The 25,636-nt window shown below is 41.2% G+C and overlaps 1 protein-coding gene and 1 pseudogene across 1 annotated transcript; one reads left to right on the forward strand and one right to left on the reverse strand.

The window, feature by feature from the left end:
- Positions 1–217: 217 nt before the first annotated feature.
- On the reverse strand, positions 218–506 carry LOC129525086 (ragulator complex protein LAMTOR5-like). The gene has a single exon (XM_055353504.2). The coding sequence runs from the start codon at positions 488–490 to the stop codon at positions 218–220; it is 273 nt and encodes a 90-aa protein (XP_055209479.1). The 5' UTR covers positions 491–506.
- An 18,173-nt stretch (positions 507–18,679) lies between these two features.
- On the forward strand, positions 18,680–18,960 carry LOC101124882 (non-histone chromosomal protein HMG-17-like; annotated as a pseudogene).
- Positions 18,961–25,636: the final 6,676 nt, after the last annotated feature.

Genomic DNA, 25,636 nt, shown 5'->3' on the forward strand with positions numbered 1-25,636 from the left:
GTGACCTGGACCTGCTGCTTCAAAACATGATCCTTTCTTACTAATATCTAGAGAGTCAGTCCATAGAGTGTTAAAAAGCAATTTAAATAAATAGAAAAGTGCCCAATGCACATTAAATGAATGGCCTAACTACTGGAACTTTAGTAGTTCTGTAAGGTAATTAACATAGGTAGGATCGAGTTCCTGTGACAGGCTGCTGAGGAACAGATACAAGATGTCAAGAGGCCATTTTGTGCACTGCCACTATGCCATCATGTTTCTGGATAATAATGTTCCCATTATCTGATTCTAGACATACCACAGGAATATCAGTGGGGTCAGAGGTTAGCTTAGCTGCTTGCTGGGGTGGAACAGATATCACTCCAGCATGCTCATCTGACAGGGTCCCACGCCAACCCAGATTAAGTCCTTGTGAATCTGTGCACAGGACTCCAACAATGGAGGGATTCTTCATTGTGTCTTCCAAGTGCTGCTCCAAGGTTGCCTCCATCCCACCCACCGTCCACCCCGGCCCTATTTCTTTTATTTTTGATAAAACTTCATTCTGATATGATCTGACCAGCATCCTGGATATCCTGTAAAGACATTTCCCAAACATCTGAATGAGAGCTCAAGACTCAAGACTAGTGAAGTATGACACATCCATAAGTTGTATCATAATACCATGTCCACCTTTGATCCTAGAGTTATTACTGTAACATCTTGTTGGTGTGTGTTCTTATATGTAAACCTGAGGAGCCCATCATGATTAAACATCTCGTATTTATGAATAAAGGGGTTGAGTTGAGGTGAGGATGCCCTACTACTTAATTGTCATCATTTGGGTTCCCCTATAAGCAAACCTGGAGACAAAGATGAGAGTGCAAGTAGGTTAACTGGGAGATTCGGGAAATGGAGAAAGTAAGACAGGGAAAGGAAGGTAGTTAATAAAGGAGGCATCATCAACGCAGCTTCTGAGGTAATATGGGAGGGGCACCAACAGACAACAGGACTAAATTGCCTACCAGCTTTCAGAATGGGGCTGACTTTAATTTTTTTTTCATACTGAATCTCATTCTTTATGATTTTAATTTTATTTTAAAAACTAATGTATCATTTCTTGTTTATCCAAGTTCGTTGAGTGAGATGCACAACCATTCAGTTTACCATCCTATATTTGATACTTGTTACTATTCTAGGCCATTTATGATCCTGGATCATCTTTCAGGGTCATCATCCTACCACGTCAAACAGATTTATGGGAAAATATTTGTATGTGTGTTCTTTTTTTCACTTTTGCTTTGGGCATTCCTTACTATTATTATTTTTTTGCATGATAAAATATATCAAGTATACAGAAAATAATATAACTGACATCTAGATATTCACCATGCAGATTTTATTTGCTTTGGTATTTTTTAATAAATAAAAAGTTCCAGATAAGTTAAAGCCCTGTCCCTTCATCCTTTTTCCTCTTTCTTTTTCTTTCTCATGATAATTTGTAACTTCAAGGTGGTATGTATTCTTTCCACATTTGTTTTTCTACTTCTACTTTATGTATATCCATTAATAAAATAGTATATATTTTTTGTTTTTAAAGTTTATTTAACTGGCATATTACACATTTTGAAATTTACTTTTTAAAACCCATATTTTAGTAGAGACTTCTCTATATTGTTACATTTAGTGCTTTATAGATTTCTATTGTATGAATAAATCACAGTCACTGTATTCTTCTACTGGTGTATCATTTCTTCCCAATTTTTTTTTCTTTTTTTTTTTGAGACAAGATCTCACTCTGTCACCCAGGCTACAGGGCAGTGGCATGATCTCTATAGCCTCAACTTCCTGGGCTCAGGCAATCCTCCTACCTCAGCCTCCCAAGTTCAGGTACACATCATGCTCAGTGAATTTTACAATTTTTTTGTAGAGATGGAGCCTTGATTGTTGCCCAGGCTAGCCTCAAACTCCAGGCCTCAAATGGTCCTCCTGCCTCAGCCTCCCAAAGCACTGGGATTACAGGCATGAGCCATCATGTCTGGCCTCCAATTTGTGATATTATAAAAAGTGCTGCAATGCACATATGCTAAATTTTCTCTAGGGTATTGTTTTAGTCCATTTTGTGTTGCATAACAAAATATCACAGGCTAGGCAATTTTTTTTTTTGAGACAAAGTCTCACTCTGTCACCCAGGCTGAAGTGCAGTGGTGCCATTTCAGCTCACTGCAACCTCCACTTCCTGGGCTCAAGAGATTCTTGTGCCTCAGCCTCCTATCTGGGACTACAGGCGTGTGCCACCATGCCCAGCTAATTTTTTGTATTTTTAGTAGAGAAGGGATTTTGCCATGTTGGCCAGGCTGGTCTCAAACTCTTGGCTTCAAGTGATCCACCTGCCTCAGCCTGTCAATTTATAATATATATATATATATATATATATATATATATATATATATATATATATATATATTTCTCACAGTTCTGGAGGCTGGAAAGTTCAATATCAAGGCACCCACATCTGGCAAGGGCCTTTTCACTGAGTGAATGCTGAGGTTCCACAAGCACCTCTCTAGAAACCTTGCCCTTAAGGTCCTAGGATGCCTCCAAGGTCTCTGAAATACCTTTGGGATCATTCTCCCATTGTATTGATGAATAGAAGTTTGTTTCCTTCTATCCATATTAATCTCTTTAGCAAAAGGTCACACCCTTAGCATTCTCTCCCTAACACTGTTCCATGCCAGGATGAAATTTTTTAACTATTTATTCCCCTTTTAATTATAGATTTCATCTTTAAATCATTTTTCTCTTCTCTCATTTTACTAGAAGCAGCCAAAAGAAGCTATGTGGCACTTTGACCACTTTGCTGCTTAGATATGTCTTCTGTCGGATGTCCTAATTCATTGCTCATAAGTTCTGCTTTCCACAAAGTCCCAGAACATGGACACTATTCTGCTAAGTTCTTTGCAATTGTATATCAAAAATAGCCTTTACTCCAGTTTTCAATACTTTGTTCTTCATTTCCATCTGAGACATCATCAAAATGGTCTTTATTGTCCATATTTCTGCAAATATTTTGATCGTGATCACTTAAGTAATCTCTAAAAAGTTTCACAGTTTGTCTACATTTCTTATTGTTCCTGGACCAAACTAAGGGTTGGGCTGCTATTTTTTTGCAGCCCAGTAACAAGATGCAAATGAACGGGGAGGAAGAGAGTTTTTATTTCTATAACTGAGTACAGGGAGAAGGCCTGGGAATGATCACCAGACCAACTCAAAATTACAAACTTTTTTTTTTTTTTTTGAGACGGAGTTTCATTCTTATCACCCAGGCTGGAGTGCAACGGCGTGATCCCTGCTCACTGCAACCTCCACCTCCCAGGTTCAAGTGATTCTCCTGCCTCAGCCTCCCAAATAGCTGGGATTACAGTCGCCCGCCACCACGCCTGGCCAATTTTTTTTGTATTTTTAGTAGAGATGGGGTTTAGCCAAGTTGGCAGGCTGGTCTCGAACTCCTGGCCTCAGGTGATCCACCCTCCTCAGCCTGCCAAAGTGCTGGGATTACAAGTGTGAGCCACTGCGCCCGGCCGAAATTACAAAGTTTTTTTAGAGCTTATATACCTTCTAAGCTATATGTCTATGCATAAGGGTGCATTCATCTAAAAAGATAAGTGACTTTTTTTTTTTTTTTTTTTTGAGGCAGAGTTTCGCTCTTGTCCAGACTGGAGTGCAAGGGCACAATTTCGGCTCACTGCAACCTCCCACTCCCGGGTTCAACTGATTCTCCTGTCTCAGCCTCCTGAGTAGCTGGGATTATAGGCGCATGCCACCATACCTGGCTAATTTTGTATTTTTAGTAGAGACGGGGTTTCGCCCTGTTGGTCAGGCTGATTTCGAATGCCTGACCTTAGGCGATTCATCCGCCTCAGCCTCTCAAAGTGCTGGGATTACAGATGTGAGCCACCGCGCCTGGCCAAATAACTTCCTTTAATCTATAACTAAGGTCTGAGTCCTGAAGACCTTCTGGAGCCTCAGTAAATTTACTTAATCTAAATGGGTCTAGGTGCTGGGGTGATTACCCTTGTCTTCTGCTAAATCATGGAGGTTTGGGGAGTTCCTTCAGACCTCCAAAAAACTTGTTTGTGGCCGGGCGTCGTGGCTCACGCCTGTAATCCCAGCACTTTGGGAGGTCTAGGCGGGCGGATCACTTGAGGCCAGAAGTTGGAGACCATCCTGGCTAACACGGTAAAACCCCGTCTCTACTAAAAATACAAAAAATTAGCCGGCCATGATAGCATGTGCCTGTAACCCCAGCTACTCGGGAGGCTGAGGCAGGAGAATCGCTTGGACCCGGGAGGCAGAGATTGCAGTGAGCCCGAGATCGTGCCACTGCACTCCAGCCTGGGTGACAGAGTGAGACTCCGTCTCAAAAAAAAGCCACAAACAAACAAACAAACAAACAAACAAAAAACTTCTTTGTGGAGGCCTGGGGAGTTTCTTCAGACTCCCAGTAAAACTTGTTTAATCCTAAATGGATCCTGTTAAAAACTTCTTCATTATTTTGTCATGCTTTAAGGCCCAGAAAAAGCCTAGGCAAAACTCTTGGTGGGCTTTTGCTACATTCCAGCCTTTGTATAAGGGCACTGGCTTTTTTTAACTTTTAATATTTAACTTAACCACTTAGTCAGTACTGAAAAAATTGTTATGGAGGCCTGCGTTAGTGAGACCTGGCCTGCCACATTATTTTCTTGTGAGCCCTCACTAGAATTGTCCTTAACACTCTATTCACAGCAATCCAGGCTTTTTCTATTCTGGTCCTCCACATTCCTCCAGCTTCTACCCATTATCTAGTTCCAAAGTCACTTCTTTTTTTTTTTTTTTGAGACTGAGTCTTGCTCTGTTGCCCAGGCTGGAGTGCAGCAGCGTGATCTCGGCTCACTGCAAGCTCCACCTCCCGGGTTCACGCCATTTTCCTGCCTCAGCCTCCCGAGTAGCTGGGACTACAGACGCCCGCCACCACGCCTGGCTAAGTTTTTGTATTTTTAGTAGAGACGGGGTTTCACTGTGTTAGCCAGGATGGTCTTGATCTCCTGACCTCGTGATCCGCCTGCCTCCGCCTCCCAAATTGCTGGGATTACAGACGTGAGCCACCACGCCCAGCCCCAAGGGCACTTCTATATTTTCAGGTATTTGTTACAGCCACAACTCCACTCTCAGTACCAATTTTCTAGTCCATTTCACGTTGCTATAACAGAATATCACAGACTGGGTAATTTATAAAGAAATTTATTTCTCATAGCTCTGGAGACTGGGAAGTCCAATAACAAGGTGCCTATATCTGGTGAGGGCCTTCTCACTGAGCTATCCCATGGTGGAAGGCAGAAGGGCAAGAGAGCATGCCCATGAGACAGAGCACAAGAGATCAAATTCAAAGCCTCAAGCCTGTCTATTATTGGTATTAATCCATCTATGAGAGTGGAGCCCTTATGACATAAACTCTTCCCATTAGGCCCCACCGCCCAACACTGTTGCATCAGGATTAAATTTCCAACATATGCTTTTTAGTAAACACACTCAAACCATAGCAGGTGTCTACATAGAAATGGTTTGTCCATTCGTGTAGTTTATTTATTTTATTATATTATTTTATTTATTTATTTTTTTGAGATGGAGTCTCACTCTGTCACCTAGGCTGGAGTGCAATGGCACAATCTTGGCTCACTGCAGCCTCCACCTCCTGGGTTCAAGCGATTCTCCTAACTCAGCCTCCCGAGTAGCTGGGATTACAGATGTACACCACTACGCCCGGCTAATTTTTTTTTTAAATTTTTAATAGAGACAGGGTTTCACCATGTTGGCCAGGGTAGTCTCGAACTCCTGACCTCAAGAGATCCACCCGCCTCGGCCTCCCAAAGTGCTGGGATTACAGGTGTGAGTCACTGTGCCCAGCTCATTCATGTAGTTTATAATAACTTCTTCAGGGTAAAAGTTTTTATTTTATGTCTTTAATATAGTTGGGATTTATTGTTGTGTATACTATGAGACAGGGTCTAATTTTTCTCTTTTTACATATGGAAAAAAAAATGAAAAATTTCTTTTCTACTTTCAATACTTCAGATATATGTCTAACCAATAAAGTCTGTGTAAACCATAACCACAGCCGGGCGCAGTGGCTCATGCCTGTAATCCCAGCACTTTGGGAGCCCGAAGCAGGTGGATTACCTGAGGTCAGGAGTTCGAGACCAGCCTGGCCAACATGGTGAAACCTGTCTCTACTAAAAATACAAAAATTGGCTGGGCGTGGTGGCGTGCACCTGTAATCCCAGTTACTCAGGAGGCTGAGGCAGGAGAATCGCTTGAACCTGGGAGGCAGAGGTTGCAGTGAGCCAAGATCACACTACTGCACTCCAGGCTGGGTGACAGAGTGAGACCCTGTCTCAAAACAAAACAAAACAAAACAAAACACCACAATGGCATTATCACACCTAAAAATTAACATTGATTAATATTATTATTGTTTTTAGAGGGTGTCACTCTGTTGTCCAGGCTAAAGTGCAGTGGCATAATCATAGCTCACTATGACTTTGCATTCCTGGTCTCAAGTCATCCTCCTGCCTCAGCCTCCCAAAGCATTGGAATTACAGGTGTGAGCCACCATACCTGGCTCAATTCTTTTATATTATTTAATCCCTTATCTGCATTCAAACTTTCCCAGGTATCTTTTTGCAGTTTATTTCTTTCTTCTTTAAAAACTGTTTATTTATTTCATAGAGACAAGGTCTTGCTATGTTGTCCAGGCTAGTCTTGAACTCCTGGGCTCAAGTGATCCTCCCACTTGGCTTCCCAAAGTGCTTGGATTACAGGCATGAACCACTGCACTCAGCCCTGGTTGATTTCTTTAAATCAGGATTCAGGCAAGGTTAACACATTGCATTAGGTTGATATATCTCTTAAGCTCTTACAGTGCCTCCCCTCCTAATTTTTTCATGCCATTTATTTATTTAGGAGACTGGGTCATTTGTAAAAATCCTGCATTCTGGATTCGCTTAATTGCATTCTTGAAGTATTGTTGAACATAGTCATCTATCCACCACATTTCCTTTATTTATTTATTTATTTATTTATTTAATTTATTTTGAGGCTGAGTTTCACTCTTTTTTTTTTTTTTTTTTTTTTTTTGAGACGGAGTCTCGCTCTGTCACTCAGGCTGGAGTGCAGTGGCGCGATCTCGGCTCACTGCAACCTCTGCCTCCTGGGTTCAAGCAATTCTCCTGCCTCAGCCTCCCAAGTAGCTGGGATTACAGGTGCATGCCACCATGCCTGGCTAATTTTTTTTTTGTATCTTTAGTAGAGACGGGGTTTCACCATGTTGGCCAGGCTGGTCTCGAACTCCTGACCTCAGGTGATCCGCCCACCTTGGCCTCCCAAAGTGCTGGGATTACAGGTGTGAGCCACTGTGCCCAGCCAGCAGCTTAATTTTCTAATAGTGAAAAAAAAATTACATAATGTTAGAACCATAGAAAAAAGCAAATATCTAGTAATCAGTCAAAAATTCTTTCCAATACAGTGGCCTCTTAGGATCTAGTCAACAAAATATTCCCAGATTCACTATAGTCATTTTGCTCAAAAATATTAAATCCACAATTGTCTAGAAATTAAGAGAGTATGATCCAAATTTATTTTTCATATATCATTGTATGATATATAATGGGATATATATATAATTATATGATGTATAATGGGATATATATATATCCTTTTTTAAATTTTATTATTATTACACTTTAAGTTTTAGGGTAGATATGCACAGTGACAAACCTGAGAAAAACAAGCAATGGGGAAAGGGTTCCCTATTTAATAAATGTTGCTGGGAAAACTGGCTAGCCATATGTAGAAAGCTGAAACTGGATCCCTTCCTTACACCTTATACAAAAAATTAATTCAAGATGGATTAAAGACTTAAACATTAGACCTAAAACCATAAAAACCCTAGAAGAAAACCTAGGCATTACCATTCAGGACATAGGCATGGGCAAGGACTTCATGTCTAAAACACCAAAAGCAATGGCAACAAAAGCCAAAATTGACAAATGGGATCGAATTAAACTAAAGAGCTTCTGCACAGCAAAAGAAACTACCATCAGAGTGAACAGGCAACCTACAAAATGGGAGAAGATTTTCGCAACCTACTCATCTGACAAAGGGCTAATATCCAGAATCTACAATGAACTCAAACAAATTTACAAGAAAAAAACAAACAACCCCATCAAAAAGTGGGCGAAGGACATGAACAGACACTTCTCAAATTTTTTAAATAGACATGTAAGATAGGGTCCTTGTCTAGTCCTAGCCCTGGAAGGAACATTTCACATTGTCTTCCTCATGGACATATTATTAGAAAGTATGTCCCTAATATTGGGGCATATACTCAGTTGAACATGCTAGACTTATCTGATTCATGATAATGACCTGCAGAGGTAATAGCTGAGGGTGAGAGAAACTTGGAATGGATAGTGAAGGAGGGAAATGGTGAGTACCAGTTGTTGCCTGAGACAAACTGCAGTATTGGAAAGCTATAGTTCATCCCACTCTTCTCCAAGTTTCCCCTTAGGAAAAGGAGCCCACAAGAGCCATGAAAAAATCTGCTTCCAGAACATATGTGGGGACATTGATCAGTGCACAAACAAGAGGTGGACTGTGGAAGTCATCGAGGTGCCCCACTCGGATCTCCCTTTAGGATAGCCTGCTACTGGGATCATAGCTTATTGACAATAGTTTCTGGCTTATTAGTATTTTGCTTCTTATGAGCAGTAATACTATAACTTTAGTGTGCTTTCTTTCTGGTGCAAAGCAAAGATAAATGGAAACATCAAACCTTGGGTCTTGCCGAAGCCAACTGATACTAGACCTAATTCACCTACCTCATGTCTCAAATATCGTTCTATACCAAGCTGAGAAGGCTCTGGATTCCTTGAGTGGTTTTGTTTTGATTTTCTTTTTTTCTTTTCTTTTCTTTTCTTTTTTTTTTTTTGAGGCGGGTTCTCACTCTGTCGTGCACGATGGAGTGCAGTGGGGCGATCTCGGCTCACTGCAACACCCGCCTCCCGGGTTCAAGCAATTCTCTGCCTCAGCCTCCTGAGTAGCTGGGATTACAGGCACCTGCCACCACACCCAGCTAATTTTTGTATTTTTAGTAGAGATGGGGTTTCACGACATCTTCGCCAGGCTGGTCTTGAACTTCTGACCTCGTGATCCCCCCGCCTCGGCCTCCCAAAGTGCTGGGATTACAGGCATGAGCCACCATGCCCGTCCTGTTTTGATTTTCTAAAGGGAAAAAAGAGTCATTTTCACTTGGCTTTGAACAAAGAAAGTGGGATTTGGGAAAAAAGGAACAGTATCATATTTTTGGGGGCATATTTTATCAAAAATAAAATCAGATCAAATTAAAAATTTAGGTTTACTGTGCATAAAAAAGACAGTTTATGAACTTCAAACCGAAAGTGGTAAGAAGCTTGGCTCACAACAATTACAGTACAGCTTATAAGGCATAAACGAGGGAGTGTGTTGAACTTTACTGTGAATGGTTACTGACAGACTCTCTCCTTTGACCAAAACTTCAGTCAGGCTTCTGTGAGTCCTGTGCTTAATTCGGCCAGATTTTGGGTTTACCTCTCTGTCCTCATAGAATCCAGTTTGAGCAAAAATCCTGCTAAGTCAGTTTAGGGAAAATTCTCCATGCTTGGTATCTGACTACCCTTGATATCTTATCACACTGGCCTGCCTTCAGCAACAATCCTATCAAGTCAGGTTAGCCAGAAACCCCTTATCCTTGATGTTTCCTCTGAATAATTTTCCATGCACTGATTCCCACCCTGCTCCTTTATTTATTTATTTACATATTGATTTAGTAGAAACAGGTTCTCTTTATGTTGCTCAGGCTGTGCTCAAGTGATCCTCCTCCCATCTCAGCCTCCCAGAGTGCTGGTATTACAGGCATGGGTCACTGTGCCCAGCCAGCTCCATGGTTTTAAATCTCCACTTGTCATTGTTGGAGTTGGAGTTGAGTCCAATCCCTCCTCCCGCACTGTGAGACTCCATTGCAGTGGTCCCTATACCTATCACCATGGCTGTCCTTGAATAAAGTCTGTCTTACAGAATCTTCAACATGTGTTTAGGTAATTTTTCAGACATTATTATAAATGTTCATTCTTTTTATGGCAAGAAAAGCTGTATAAACTTGTTTGCCTATAGCTGATTGGTTCTATTTTATTAAAGCATGCTGACAAGAAAGAATGGCTTAAATTTGCTTTATGTTTAGAGCTGGCATTTTGAAGGAAATTAGGATAGCTTAAATTTCTGTTATGTGGCTATGGGCAATTGGCTTAGGGGTATATCCAAACTGTAGCCTCCATTTGAATTTTCTTTAGTAATTCCCCCGTTTTGGTCATTCTTTCAGTTGGATTCAGAGTGATGCCAGCTATTTAGGATTACTCTCGGTCACCCCATGTTGTTTTTCCTTCCATAGACATGTGTAGGTTGCAAACTAGAATCTCAGTGGGTTCTTCTGATGATTCTTGTTCATGTAGTTTTTGATGTTCAGTCTTCATGAAGATCATCTGTTGAGTCAGTGGCTGCTAACAAGCGTTTAAGACTCTTAGGAGAATATAAGGTTCAAGGAATATTATGAATATGACTAATAGGAGGGTAACACCTCCTATTTGAGGTTTGAAAAATATCCCAAAGCCAAACTCCCCAAGAGCCAAGATTTAACCAATTAAATACATCAACTGATTGTGCCTCTCCAAAGTGTTGTAATATTTGGGTCTGATCTAAAAGATCAAAATCTCTAAGATTTTGGGCTATAATTCCTGACTTATTAACAGAAAAACAGCATTTTTTTTCTTCGATAAGAGCACAAGCTCCTTCTTGAGCAGTTTGGGTATCACAAACTCTCTTTTTCTAGAGTACAGCTAAAGCTAAACTACTCATGGATTCTATTACTTGAAAGTAAATTAAGATATCATTAAAAGTCTTTTTGAGAGTTATAGAAATATTGTTAAGTGATTTTTCTAGTTCAGAGACTCGTAGTTGAAGGAAGAGTACTCTAACAAAAGGATGAAATCCAGAGCTCATGTGTATAACTGGATTTCAAAGCTCATAAAAATTTTTTTAGTGAGAGGTTACTTTATGTGCAAATGATCCCAAGTTAGTAACTTGACTAGTATTTAAAAAGTCAGCCAGGCGCGGTGGCTCACGCCTGTAATCCCAGCACTTTGGGAGGCCGAGGTGGGTGGATCACGAGGTCAGGAGTTCGAGACCACCCTGGCCAATATGGTGAAACTCCGTCTCTATCAAAAATACAAAAATTAGCTGGGTGTGGTGGGGCAGGCCTGTAGTCCCAGCTGCTTGGGAGGCTGAGGCAGGAGAATCACTTGAACCAGGCAGGTGGAGGTTGCAGTGAGCCGAGACTGCACCACTGTACTCTGGCCTGGGCAACAGAGCAAGACCCTGTCTCAAAAATAAATAAATAAATAAATAAATAAAATAAAATAAAAAAGTCATATTTGGTTATTTGGGGTGAGAGATATCCTGTACCATAGCATCTAGACCATTTGGGTAGGAAACCTTTGTCCATGTATCTTATTACAACAAAGAACAAATAACGCAGTGTCACTGATGTAAAGTTATGGTGGATCCCGTTACCAAAAAACCAGATGTGATACAAAGATCATGATTACTTTTAATCATGTTGGCATCTGTGCATTCCTAGTTTGAATGACCGTGGTTTAAACTAGGATAGGAGAAAAAGACATTTCTATGGCTTGATAAAGTAATCCATGTGTACCATTACCAATTAGGTAAGACTGGTTCTCTTTCTGGATGCGACCTGAATTTTGATCTATCAGTATATAAAACTGTTGGTAACCTTATATAATGGTATTAGAGAGGCATTTAACTTGCCTTTAGAGTTTCTATTGAACCAATGTATAGTTTCAGTGACCTCTTTAATGGTGTGAATGAGGGTGTCATTGCCATTTTCTGTTTTTATATCTGTCTCATTATATATGAGTCCAGCCTCTACCATCTGAATCAAACCAGAGGGTTTGATTACAGGAGTCTGGGAGCTCACCTAAGTCAGGCCCAGCATCATTAAGGATTTCTATGTGTAGAGAGAAGTTACCAGTAACAAATTTTTTAGTACTTACGGGCCATACTTTGGCTTCCAATGTTTCTTTCCAATGCCAAAACAGTTGGCCATAAGTATTAGTTAAATGATTTGATTTGCTAGCAGAAGGATGCCAAACCTTTTTGCAAAGGCATTTTCCCAAGTTTATCACCCAAGTGTGTATGGGGGCTAGTTCTAGTATTAGCTGAGATTCTTCCCAAGCATTTAAATGGCGATATAACCACCATCACTCTGGTTAGTTAAGGAAGGCTATATGCGTAATAGTAGACTTTAGTGAATGTTCAGCCTGTGCGATGAAGCCCTCTAACGAGGAGTAGGAATATGAGTTTAACCATTTTGTCTTAGTTTGCAAAGTAGCAGGATTACAATAATTATAATGGAAATAGAAAATCTTGACAAAATAAAATAAAATCCAATGGGTTCTTGACCCACGTTCTTTAGTGGAAGCTGTCAACCTCATGTTGTCATCTGCTTCTGGGGAAAACATTTCCCTAGATATCCTTAATTTTAAGTCAGCTGTACGTTAACAGTTCCAAGACTTTGTGAGAGGTTTTTTTTTTTTTTTTCAGATGGTGTTGCGCCAGGCGGGAGTGCAGTGGCACGATCTTGGCTCACTGCAACCTCCACCTCCCAGGTTCAAGAGATTCTCCTGTCTCAACCTCCCGAGTAGCTGGGATTACAGGCACACACCACCATGTGCAGCTAATTGGGAGCTCTTTTTCATCAAGAAACGTGAACCCAAGGTTCAATGAATTGCAACTTGCTGTGTGTGAGGCTAAAAGAACCTGATAAGGTCCCTTCCAGGAAGTTTCAAGTGCAGTTTTCTGTTGATTTTTTTCCCCCGAATATCCAGTCACCCAGTTCCAATGTGTGGGGTACAATGTCCTTGAGGGGAAGAATGTCTCTGAAGGCTCCTTGTACCTGGTGGCAATACGCTTTTGAATACTGCATTAGTGCTTTACAATATTGGATCATATCAGAGTTTACAAGAGTTGATGAACATGGGGTTCTATCATTAAGGGCATAAGTTATCCATTAAGGGCATAAGTTATCCAGTGACAATCTCATAAAGGGTTCATTTATGTTTTCCAAAAGGTATAGATCTTATTGTTATAAGAGCTAAAGGAAGTATTTTAGGCCAGGGTAGTCCTGTTTCAGTTAGTTTTGCTAATTTTAAAGCACCATTGGTTCTTTCTTTCTACCTTTCCAGAAGATTGGATGTAATGGGGCAATGGTAATGCTATAATGCTTGAATGGCCTTAAGATTTTGACTTGTTTTATGACTTGTTTAGTGAAGTGTGTTCCTCCATCACTTAAAATTTTGCTGGAAATTCTCCAAAGTGGAAAAATGTTCTCTAGTAACTTTTTGGCTATAGTAATTGCACCAGTGCTTTCAGCAGGGAAAAGCTTCTACTCACGCTGAGGAGATACAGATTATGATAAGTATATACTGGATAACCCATAGAGGTGAGCAACTTACTGAAGTCCATCTGTGGGTATTCAAATGGCCCTGATGGTGGGGCAGTTATTCCAGGGGCCACTTTAATGGTTTTTCCAGGGTTATGGGTTTCATAAGTCAGACATTGATCATAGACTTGTTTGGCTGCTTTCGAAAAGTTTCCTCATCAATGTTTTGTTAGAATCTGAATAATTTTATCCACCTCTTGGTAAGTAAAAAAATTAAATGCTCAGAGGAATGGCACTTTTGAAGGATTTGGGAAGTAATAAGCAGCCATCTGGGCCCTCCCAGAATCCCTTAATTATCTTGCACCCTTTATTTCCGTAATTTTGTTTTTCAGTTTCTGGGGCATTATTCTGTCATTCATGTAAATGTTGGATTTCTTTAATGTCTTTTGAATGAATCTCATTCAGAGCATAGAACTTACTTTCACTGGGTGGCAGGTTTAGTATGAAAATCAGCCATGGTGGCTGGGTATGGTGGCTCACGCCTGTAATCCCAGCACTTTGGGAGGCCGAGGCAGGTGGATCACTTGAGCCCAGTTGTTCAAGACTAGCATGGGCAACATGGCAAAACCTCATCTCTACCAAAAAAAAAAAAAAATTATCTGGATGTGGGGTGTGCACCTGTAGTCTCAGCTACTCAGGAGGCTAAGGTGGAAGGATCACCTGAGTCTGGGATATCAAGGCTGCAGTGAGCCATGATCATGCCACTGCACTGCAGACTGGGTGACAGAGTGAGACCCCGACTCAAAAAGAAAAGAAAAGAAAATCAACTACGGCATTTCCTTGATATTTAGGGTTGGTTTTAAGAGTATGAGCTTCAATTTTTTTTTTTTTTTTTTTGAGACAGAATCTTATCTGTCTCCCAGCCTGGAGTGCAGTGGCAATCTCATCTCACTGCAACCTCCACCTCCTGGGTTTAAGCGATTCTCATGCCTCAGTCTCTTGAGTAGCTGGGATTATAGGCGTGTGCCACCACACCCAGCTAATATTTTGTATTTTTAATAGAGATGGGGTTTCACTATGTTGGCTAGGCTGGTCTTGAACTCCTGGCCTCAAGTGATCTGCCTGGCTCAGCCTCCCAAAGTGCTGGGATTACAGGCATGAGCCACTATGCCTGACCAATTTTTTTTTTTAAATATAGAGATGGGGTCTCGCCATCTTGCCTATGCTGGTCTTGAACTCCTGGGCTCAAGTGATCCTCCTGTCTTGGCTTCCCAAAGTGCTGGGATTACAAGTGTGAGCCACCACACCTGGCCGAGCTTCAATTTTTATAATAATTGTTGTAATCATAAGGCCATTATAATTGTCAGTTATAATTGTAAGGCCATTAATTTGCCTGATGATTCCTTTTTTGGCCATGCACCAGGGGAGAAAAGAGAGAAGACCCTAAGAACTTTCACAGAAAAAACATTTAAAAGCTCAAGAAACAAAATTACATTGTACTTCTTGAAACCAACACTGGAAGCTAGAAGACAGTGCTGCAATATCTTGAAAATCCTCAAGGAAAAGTATTTCTAATCTACAGTTCTATTCCTAGTCATACTATCAGCTAAGCACACAGCTGGACTAAAGACATTTTCAGACATATAAGATCTCAGTCGCCCTGTTGCCCAGGCTGGAGTGCAGTGGCATGATCTCAGTTCACCACAACCTCCGTCTCCTGGGTTCAAACGATTCTCCTGCCTCAGCCTCCCAAGCAGCTGGGACTACAGGCATGCACCACCATGCCCAGCTAATTTTTGTATTTTTAGTAGAGATGGGGTTTCACTACATTAACCAGGCTGGTCTCCAACTCCTGACCTCGTGATCCGCCTGCCTCGGCCTCCCAAAGTGCTGGGATTATAGGCGTAAGCCACCAAGCCCGGCCTATTTATTTGTTTATTTATTTATTTTTTTGAGATGGGGTCTCACTATATTGCCCAAGCTGGTCTCAAACTCCTGGACTCAAGCCATTCTCCTACCTCGGCCTCACAGAGTGCTGGGATTACAGGCATGAACAACCACGCCTGGCCGAAAGGGGTAGCTTTTCTGATGAGTTTGAACATTTTATAAGAAAATACATTCATTCACAATGAATATTTATTGAGTACCCACTTTGAGTCACAAACATGGAGCCACTTTCAGGGAGCATTCATTCTAGAAGGGGAAGTGAGATAATAAATAAGCAAACTGTGTAACATATTAGAAGGTGATAAAGGCTGTAAAAAAAGACAAAGTAAAGCAGGGGAAGGAGGATTAAAACTGCTGTAGATGGGGAGGTGGTAGAATGTGTATTACAGCTTTAGATAGGATAGTCAAGATAGACCTCATTGTAAAGTAACATTTAAGCCAAGACCTGAGGGAAGTTAGGCAATTAGACATATGGATATGTGGCAGAACTTTCTAGGAAGAGGGAACTGCCAGTAAGGGTGAAGAAGTGTAAGAGGTAGAGATGCAGGAGCAAGAGAAATGAGGTCAGAGAGGTACAGGGTAGGGGGGATATGTCAGATCCTGTGGGCCTTATGGATGACTGTAATAACTTGCTTTGCTTCTGAGGAAAATGGAGAGCTGTTATAGAAGTGAAACAATTGGCATACATTTTTACAAGGTTCACTCTTGCTTCTATTTGAGAATAGACTATTGGCAGACAAGGGTGGAAACAGAGATAATAAAGAAGCAACTGGATTGCCTAATAAGGAAGCAATTATCCCAATAATTCAGGCGAAAGATGTTGGTAGCACAGACTGCAATGATACATCTGTTAAAGAGTTGAAGGAAGAATTAGTGATAGACACAGAGAAAACTAAGCAAAGTAAATAAAGGAATCAATTATTAACTGTAGATAAACCAGGAAATGGCATAAAGAAAGGTAATTATAGCAGTCCACATGAATCAGTTGTGAATAACATTTACCTAGTGCTATGGTTTCAATATGCTTTGTTTGTCTCCAGAAAACTTATGTTGAAATTTGATCCCCAACTTGACAGTGCTGGGTGGTGGGGCCTAGTGGGAGGCATGTGCATTATGGGAGCAGATCCTTCATGAAAGACTTGGTGCTATTTGGTCAGGCAGTTAATTTTTGCTCTTGAGAAACTGTATTAATTTTCTCAGGAATGGATTAATTCCTGAGAGAACAGGTTGTTATAAAGTCAGGATGCCCTCAGGTTTCCCCCTCTTCACATGCATCTACTTCCCCTTTAACCGTCTCCACCATGTTGTGAGAAAACCCTCGATAAGGCAGGGAGTGGTGGCTCACGCCTGTAATCCCAGCACTGTGGGAGGCCAAGGTGGGCGGATCACCTGAGGTCAGGAGTTCAAGGCCAGCCTGACCAACATGGTGAAACCCCGTCTCTACTAAAAATACAAAAATTAGCCAAGCGTGGTAGCACCCACTTGTAGTCCCAGCTACTTGGGAGGCTGAGGCAGGAGAATCGCTTGAACCTGGGAGGCAGAGGTTGCAGTGAGCTGAGACCACATCATTGTACTCCAACCTGGGCAACAAGAGTAAAACTCCATCTCAAAAAAAAAAAAAAAGGAAAATTAATACCTCATGGAGATGTCACATTTTTACCTAACCAGATTGGTAAATATACAGAATTTTTATAATACATTATGTTGGGGAGGATAATCGGTAAACAGACATTCTCATAGATTGCTTGTGGAGTATAACTTGTCATGTCGTCAACCAGCGTGGTGGCTCACGCCTGTAATCCCAGCACTTTGGGAGGCCGAGGCGGGCGGATCACAAGGTTAGGAGTTTGAGACCAGACTGGCCAATATGGTGAAATCCGGTCTCTACTAAAAAAATACAAAAATTAGCCGGGTGTGGTGTGGGCACCTGTAGTCCCAGTTACTCGGGAGGCTGAGGCAGGAGAATTGTTTGAACCCAGGAGGTGGAGGTTGCAGTGAGCCGAGATGGCCTCACTGTACTCCAGCCTGGGGGACAGAGTGAGACTCTGTCTCAAAAAACAAACAAATAAATAAAAATAAATAAAAAATAACTTGTCATGTCAATTTGGTAAAATTATAAAAATTACAAAATGTAGACACCCCTTTCCAGAAAGATCTTTTTGCCCCAGCTGCTAGGAGTTCTGTCAGCAGACAGTCTTCATTTGTCAGCCCCTTCAAGTTTTGCCTCAGCAGCAAAGAGCTGTCTCACCCAAGGATATGCTTGTTTGTGGCAACCCACATCCAATGACTGATATAAAGGACTTGCCATTTCCCCCCAGTGCAGGACAACTCTGCTGAGTCATTTCAGCTCCACAGCTTTCCGATGGGGTTATCTTAGGCTGCATGAGTGCATCACAGGCCAGCTTCCGCTTCTGCCAAATTCCGTCTTCCTTCTCCCTTTCATAGCTGTTGAACCCAAGAATACCTCCCAATAAATGTCTGGAACTCTAAATTTCTGTCCCAAAGTCTGCTTCCAAGAGAAATCAGTCTGTGAAACTCATGGCTCCACAGCTTCATTTCCAGGAGTTTACATAGACTCACACATAGACAAAAATGGTGTATATTTAAGGTTATTTATTGCCAAAAAATTTTTTGACGTAGGATCTTACTCTGTAGCCCAGGCAGAATGTGGTGGCATGATCATAACTCACTGCAGCCTCCAATTCTTGACTCCAGTGATCCTCCCGCCTCAGTGTCCCAAGTAGCTGGGACCAAAGGTGCGTGCCATTATGCCTGGCTAATTTATTTTTATTTTTTGTAGAAATGGGGGTCTCTCTGTTGCCCAGGATGGTGTTGAACTCCTGGCCTCAAGCAATCCTCCTGCCTCAGCCTCCCAAAGTGCTGAGATTACAGGTGTGAGTCATGCACAGGACTTATTGCAGATTATTTGTAAGAGCAAAAATTGGAAATAAATGTTTGATTACATCAATCAGGTGACTGATTAAATAAAGGCATATGTATACAATGAAATATCATGTCACAATATAAAAAGCAGATAGCTGTTTATATAATGATAGCAAAAGATCTTCAAAGTGGAGCAGTGTGAAGAAGAGGCGAGAACGACCCCCAATTGACCAAAGCCTATGCGCCCTGCATCTCTGCAATCAGTGCCTATGTCCCGCCACCATGGTTACCAAGCCCAAGAGAAGGGTTGAAGGGGATGTTAAAGGAGATAAAGCCATGGTGAAGGACAAACCTCAGAGAAGATCTGAAAGGTTGTCTGCTAAACCTGCTCCTCCAAAGCCAGAGCCCAAGCCTAAAAGTGCCCTGTAAAGAAGGGAGAGAAGGTACCCAAAGGGAAAAAGGGAAAGGCTGATGCTGGCAAGGAGGGGAATAAACCTGCGGAAAATACAGATGCCCAAACAGACCAGGCACAGAAAGCTGAAGGCACTGGAGATGCCAAGTGAAGTGTCTGCAGTTTTTTTTTTTTTTTTTTTTTTTAGGCAAAGTCTCACTCTGTTGCCCAGTCTGGAGTGCAGTGGTGTGATCTCGGCTCACTGCAACCTCCGTCTCCCGGGTTCAGACGATTCTCCTGCCTCAGCCTCCCAAGCAGCTGGGACTACAGGCATGCACCACCATGCCCAGCTAATTTTTGTATTTTTAGTAGAGATGGGGTTTCACTACATTAACCAGGCTGGTCTCCAACTCCTGACCTCGTGATCCGCCTGCCTCGGCCTCCCAAAGTGCTGAGATTATAGGTGTAAGCCGCCAAGCCCGGCCTATTTATTTATTTGTCTGGAGTGCAGTAGTATGATCTCGGCTCACTGCAACTTCCGCCTCCCAGGTTCAAGCGATTCTCCTGCTTCAGCCTCCTGAGTGGCTGGGACTACAGGCACCTGCCACCACACCCAGCTAATTTTTTTATTTTTAGTAGAGAAGGGGTTTCACCATGTTGGTCAGGCTGGTCTTGAACTCCTGACCTCAGGTGATCCACCCACCTCGGTCTCCCAAAGTGCTAGGATTACAGGTGTGAGCCTCTGCGTCTGGCCTGCATTTTTTTTTTTTTTTTTTTTTTTTTTTTGAGATGGAGTCTCACTCTGTCACCTGGGCTGGAGTGCAGTGGTGCGATCTCGGCTCACTGCAAGCTCTGCCTCCCAGGTTCACGCCATTCTCTTGCCTCTGCCTCCAGAGTAGCTGGGACCACAGGCGTGTGCCACCACGCCCGGCTAAATTTTTTTGTATTTTTTTTAGTAAAGATGGGGTTTCATCGTGTTAGCCAGGATGGTCTCAATCTCCTGACCTCGTGATCCGCCCGCCTCGGCCTCCCCAAGTGCTGGGATTACAGGCATAAGCCACCATGCCCGGCATGGCCTGCATTTTTTATAACTGTGTACTTCTGGTGACTATACAGTTTGAAATACTATTTTTAAGTCCAGGTGCTGTGGCTCACGTCTATAATTCCAACACTTTGGGAGGCTGAGGTGGGAGAATCGCTTGAGCCCTGGAGTTCAAGACCAGCCTGGGCAACATGGTAAAACCCTGTCTCTCCAAAAAAAAAAAAAAAATTAACTGTGTGTGTCTGTGTGTGTGGTGGCACATCTCTGTAGTCCCAGCTACTCAGAAGGCTGAGGCAGGAGGATTGCCTGATCCCAGGAGTTTGAGGGTGCAGTGACCTGTGATTACACAACTATACTTCTTCAGCTTGGGCAACAGGGTGAGACCCCATCTCTTTAAAAAAAATGTGTGTGTGTGTGTTTGTGTATGAATGAAGGATGCATTAAAACTGTAATTGGTTGCCTATGAGTAGATTTGGGTGTCTCAGGAACAAAGGTGGAAGGGAGGCTTTTCTTTTCTTTCTTTCTTTTTTTTTTCTGAGACCAAGTCTCTCTTTGTTGCCCAGGCTGGAGTGCAATGGTGTGATCTTTGGCTCACTGTAACCTCCGCCTCCCAGGTTCAAGTGATTCTTCCTGCCTCAGCCTCCCAAGCAGCTGGGATTACAGGCGCCTGCCACCATGCCCAGCTAATTTTTGTATGTTTAGTAGAGACAGGGTTTCGCCATGTTGGCCAGGCTGGTCTCAAACTCCTGACCTCAGGTGATCTGTCTGCCTTGGCCACCCAAAGTGCTAGGATTACAGGCATGAGCCCCGTGCCCAGCCGAGACTTTTGATAGTATATATATTTGCAGTTTTTGGATTCTACACCATCTGAATGTGTTACATAATCATTAGAAAAAAATTTTGCTTGAATTATCTGAATTTTAAGACTACATATAAAAATTACATATGCACAGCTTTGATAAAATAAAAATTAAGTAAACAAAGACTTCTCTGTTAAAAATTAAACACAAGAACATATTGTAGGCCAGGTGTGGTGGTTTACACCTGTAATCCCAGCACTTTGGTCAGGAGTTCGAGACCAGCCTGGCCAACATGGCGAAACCCCGTCTCTACTAAAAATACAAAAATTAGCCAGGCATGGTGGTGGGCGCCTCTAATCCTAGCTACTCAGGAAGCTGAGACAGGAGAATCGCTTGAACCTGGGAGGTGGAGGTTGCAGTGAGGCAAGAGTATCGAGCCATTGCACTCCAGCCTCGGCAACAACAGCGAGACTCCATCTCAAAGAAAAAAAAAAAAAAAAAAAAAGAACATATTGTATAGAATGAGGGCCAGGCATGGTAGCTCACACCTGTAATCTCAGCACTTTGGGAGGCTGAGGCAGGAGGATTGCTTGAGGCCGGGAATTTGAGACTAGCAACATAGTGAGACCCTATTTGTATACATATATTAAAAAAATAGCCAGCCAGGTGTTGTGCCACGTGCTACTTGGCAGGAGAATCATTTGAGCCCAGGAGTTCAAGGCTGAAGTGAGCTATGATCTCACCACTGCAATCTAGCCCAGGCAACAGAGTGAGACTCTATCTCTAAAATAAAAATAAAAATAATGAAAAAGAACCTATTGTACAGAACTATTCCCATTTTAAAAAATTGTGTAAATAAACAGGTACATACATTGATATAAGCACAAAGAGTTTAGAAGGATACAAAAACTTAATAGTAGTTATCTCTGTGGGTAACATTAGAGTGGAGAGGAGGGCTTACTTTTTATTTCTAATGCTCCTTAATTGTTTGAATTTAAGCGTCTGCATACCTTTGTAATAAAGAAAGTTTAAATGTATAAGAGACAAAATTTAAAAATAGGGAAAAAACCAATTTAGGAATTCTTTTAGAGGAAACTTTAGATGATGCTTACAGGAAGCCGAAAACTAATCGCCTAAAATAAGAAAAAACTGGAACAAGTATACTAACTTTGCTTTTTCTCCCTTGTTTAACCTTAATTATTCTGGGTAATTGGCTCAACTAATCAATTTCTTAAAACATCTAGAATTAAATTTTAGTTGCAAATGAGAAAAGTTCCTGTAAGAGGGATTGGGAAATGTTTTGGTCTTTTTTAAATTCAGCAGGTTTTCTTCTTATTGGAAGTATATAATCAACTAAAATCATAAAAGATAACTACCACATGACTTTACTAATAAAAGTGGAAATAAAATAACTAAAATCAATTAAAGAGTTGATGATGAATGTTCTGTCCCACTCTGGAATGATGTCTAAGAGAGCAATTATTTTAGAGGAAAGTTTAGATGATGCTTACAGGAAGCTGGGGAGCCGTTAACTTTTTTTTTTTTTTTTTTTTTTTCCTTCTGAGATGGAGTTTCGCTCTTGTTGCCCAGGCTGGAGTGCAGTGATACAATCTCGGTTCACTGCAACCTCCGCCTCCCGGGTTCAAGTGATTCTCCTGCCTCAGCCTCCCAAGTAGCTGGGATTACAGGCATGCGCCACCATGCGCAGCTAATTTTGCATTTTTATTAGAGACAGGGTTTCTCCATGTTGGTCAGGCTGATCTCGACCTCCTGACCTCAGGTGATCCACCTACCTAGGCCTCCCAAAGTGCTGGGATTACAGGTGTGAGCCACCACACCTGGCCTAACTTTTTTCTTTACAAAAACTATTTAAATTTATAGAAAAAAGTGCAATAGTAGAGAAATCCTGAATATCATTTCTTTGTATTCACCAATTTCAAACATTTTTTTCCATTTGCTTTATCATTTTCTCCCTCTAGATATTTTGATTTATTTTTTCTGACCCACTTGAGAATAGGTTGCTTACGTCATGCCCCTTTCCTCTTCATACTTTAGTGTATACTTACTAAGAAAAAAGATATTCCTTTTAATAATCACCACAGTTGTCAAATGTAGGAGCTACTTTTATCTAATCTGCGGTCCACATTCCAATTTTGTCAATTGTTCCAATGGATATTTTATAGCATTTGCCCCCTCTGGTATAAGTTCCAATTTAGGATCATGTACTGACTTTTTTTGGTCAAGTCTCCTTAGTCTCTTTTAATATGGAATAGTTAGTTACCTCTGCCATTTTTTTCCTTTCATGATGGTTATTTCACAGAATGCTCCTCAATATGGGTTTGGTTGATATTTCCTCATGATCAGATTTCAAGTGATATTGTGTTCTTCTCAGAGTACTATATCATAGGGATCAAAGTGTTGCATAGTTTCTGTTATATAGTTACCATTTCCTTTTTTAAAAAATATAAAATCTGTGGGGAGATGCTTTGAAACATAAAAATATCCTGCTTCTCATAAAACTCCCTGCCCAACCCCTGCCGGATTTAATTGATAATGTTTGCCCAAACCAATCTTTACCATGATAGTTGCAAAATGGTGGTTTTCCCAACTCCACCACTCTCTTTGGATTTATCAGCAAGAAGTCTACTTTAAGGAAAGCCACTGTCTGATTTCCCCATTTCTCTTTCTCTCCTTAATATAGATTGTTGGATTCTTATTTTATTCAGTGGCTGTAACTTACTACTGTTCTTTTTTTTTTTTTTCTTTTGAGACAGTCTGGCTCTGTTGCCAGCCTGGAGTGTAGTGGTGCGATCTTGGCTCACTGCCACCTCTGCCTCCCGGGTTCAAACGATTCTCCTGCCTCAGCCTCCCGAGTAGCTGCGACTACAGGCACGCACCACCACACTCAGCTAACTTTTGTATTTTTTTAGTAGAGACACGGTTTCACCATGTTGGCCAGGATGGTCTCAATCTCTTAACCTTGTGATATGCCCGCCTCGGCCTCCCAAAGTGCTGGGATTACAGGCGTGAGCCATCACGCCCAGCCACTTATTACTGTTCTTATGCTGGTACTCCAATTATCCCAGATTTGGCCAGTGATGGGCCTTCAAGCTGGCTCCCTTTGACATGTCCTCATTTTATTTTCTGATTGCTTCCTTACTTTTGGACACAACAAGATGTTCCAGGTCATCTTGTACATTCCTGCCGTAGACTTGAAACCAGCCCTGTTTTCAAGAAGACTTAGTTCCTTTTTGTGGAGAAAGGTAGTTCAGAAATCAAGATCTGGGCAGAGATTCTTTAATTTTGAAGTTAGTTTCAATCATAAAATCAAGGAGAATATGTCAATTTTTATAAATCATCATATTTATGCCATCCTCCCACCTCCTAGTGGTAAAAAGCCAGGAAACATTTAAGCTTTTTAAAAATTTTTTTCATATTTATTTGAACATAATTAATTCTGGCTATAAGTATTAGAGAAGAATACTCACTGCAAGAACAACTATGGGTCATAAGTCTCTAGATAGCTACTCAAGTACAATATAACTTCAAAAAGGTTGGGCGTGATGGCTCACACCTGTAATCTCAGCACTTTGGGAGGCCAAGGTGGGTGGATCTCTTGAGCCAAGGAGTTCGAGACCAGCCCGGACAACATAGTGATATGTTGTCTCTACAAAAATTACAAAAAATTAGCCAGGCCTGGTGGTTTGCACCTGTAGTCTGAGCTACTCAGGAGGCTGAGGTGGGAGGATCACTTGAGCCTGGGAGGTTGAGGCTGCAGTGAGCTGAGATGGTGCACTGCATTCCAGCCTGGGTGACAGAGTAAGACTCTAAGACTCTCTGTCTCTTTGTTTCTCTGTCTCTGATACATATATATATATATATATATATATATATATATATATATATATATGTATATATTCTCAAAAGGAGTTTATGATGGACGACTGCATAGGTTTTGAGATACCATAATCTATGGAACCCTGAAGATAAGGGTAATAAAACAAAGACCATCTCATTGAACTCATTTTAAAGAAACTGAATGAAAGCTTTAGAAAATAAACTTTTTGTAGTCTGATACTTGTTGCAAAAGATGTTTTGTTTTTTACAGTGGTGTGATATGTTGGAGACTGCTGTGGTAACACATATTATTATTTTAATGTGATAAAAATAGATGAACGATAAAATGTTTGACGTAAGGACACCAATTTCTATTTTTAGTGAATGACATTAAATACTGTCCCTTGATAACACAGATCTTTCAACACAACACACTTTTGAAACACTGAAGATGAAATAAATAAACATTATATTTTACATATGATAGTATGATAGTCCTGGGGGCAAAGATCAAATCTATTTGTCAAGTATACAGGACTTAGTATTCATTCCCAATCCTATCATTGCAGGGGAATCACCTGGGACTTTTAAAATCCAGATTCCAGAGCATCACCCTGGTTCACTGAAGCAGTGTGTCTCATGATCCAAGAATCTGTATTTTAAAAATCTCCTCAGATAATTCCCAGGCATTTCATCACCAGACTGGTTTGGGAACTATTGAACTTGTTAAAAAATACATTTTTATGGTGGTGCAAGTCTCATTATAGATACAAGTTGCCCAAGGGCAGGAATCAAGCTTATAAATTTTTACAAGCCCAGCACTAGTTGTGAGCATTACATATATTAATATGTAGGTATTCAATATATGTCTGTGAAAGAATTTTGACTTCAAATTTTATTGGTCACCAGAGGAGTCTTATTATTAGTTTGTACAGGAGATATAAACCTTCATTAGTGATATCATACATTTATGTGACTCAGAACACATTGCATAGCATCCTGAAAAACAATATTGAATTGATGGACAGATTTCTAATGTAGAATATAGCTGTGTTTGGTTACGACCTTGAATTCTGCTAACTTACTCTATACTCTTGGAAATGAAGAAGGAGCTAGATGCGGTGGCTCACGCCTGTAATCCAAGCATTATGGGAGGCTGAGGCGGGTGG

Source organism: Gorilla gorilla, chromosome 8 (assembly GCF_029281585.2).
Source record: "Gorilla gorilla gorilla isolate KB3781 chromosome 8, NHGRI_mGorGor1-v2.1_pri, whole genome shotgun sequence".
NCBI lineage: Eukaryota > Metazoa > Chordata > Mammalia > Primates > Hominidae > Gorilla > Gorilla gorilla.

Excerpts from the sequence above, each read along its gene's own strand:
- LOC129525086 (XM_055353504.2), bottom strand. The coding sequence starts at position 490 with ATGGAGGCAACCTTGGAGCAGCACTTGGAAGACACAATGAAGAATCCC.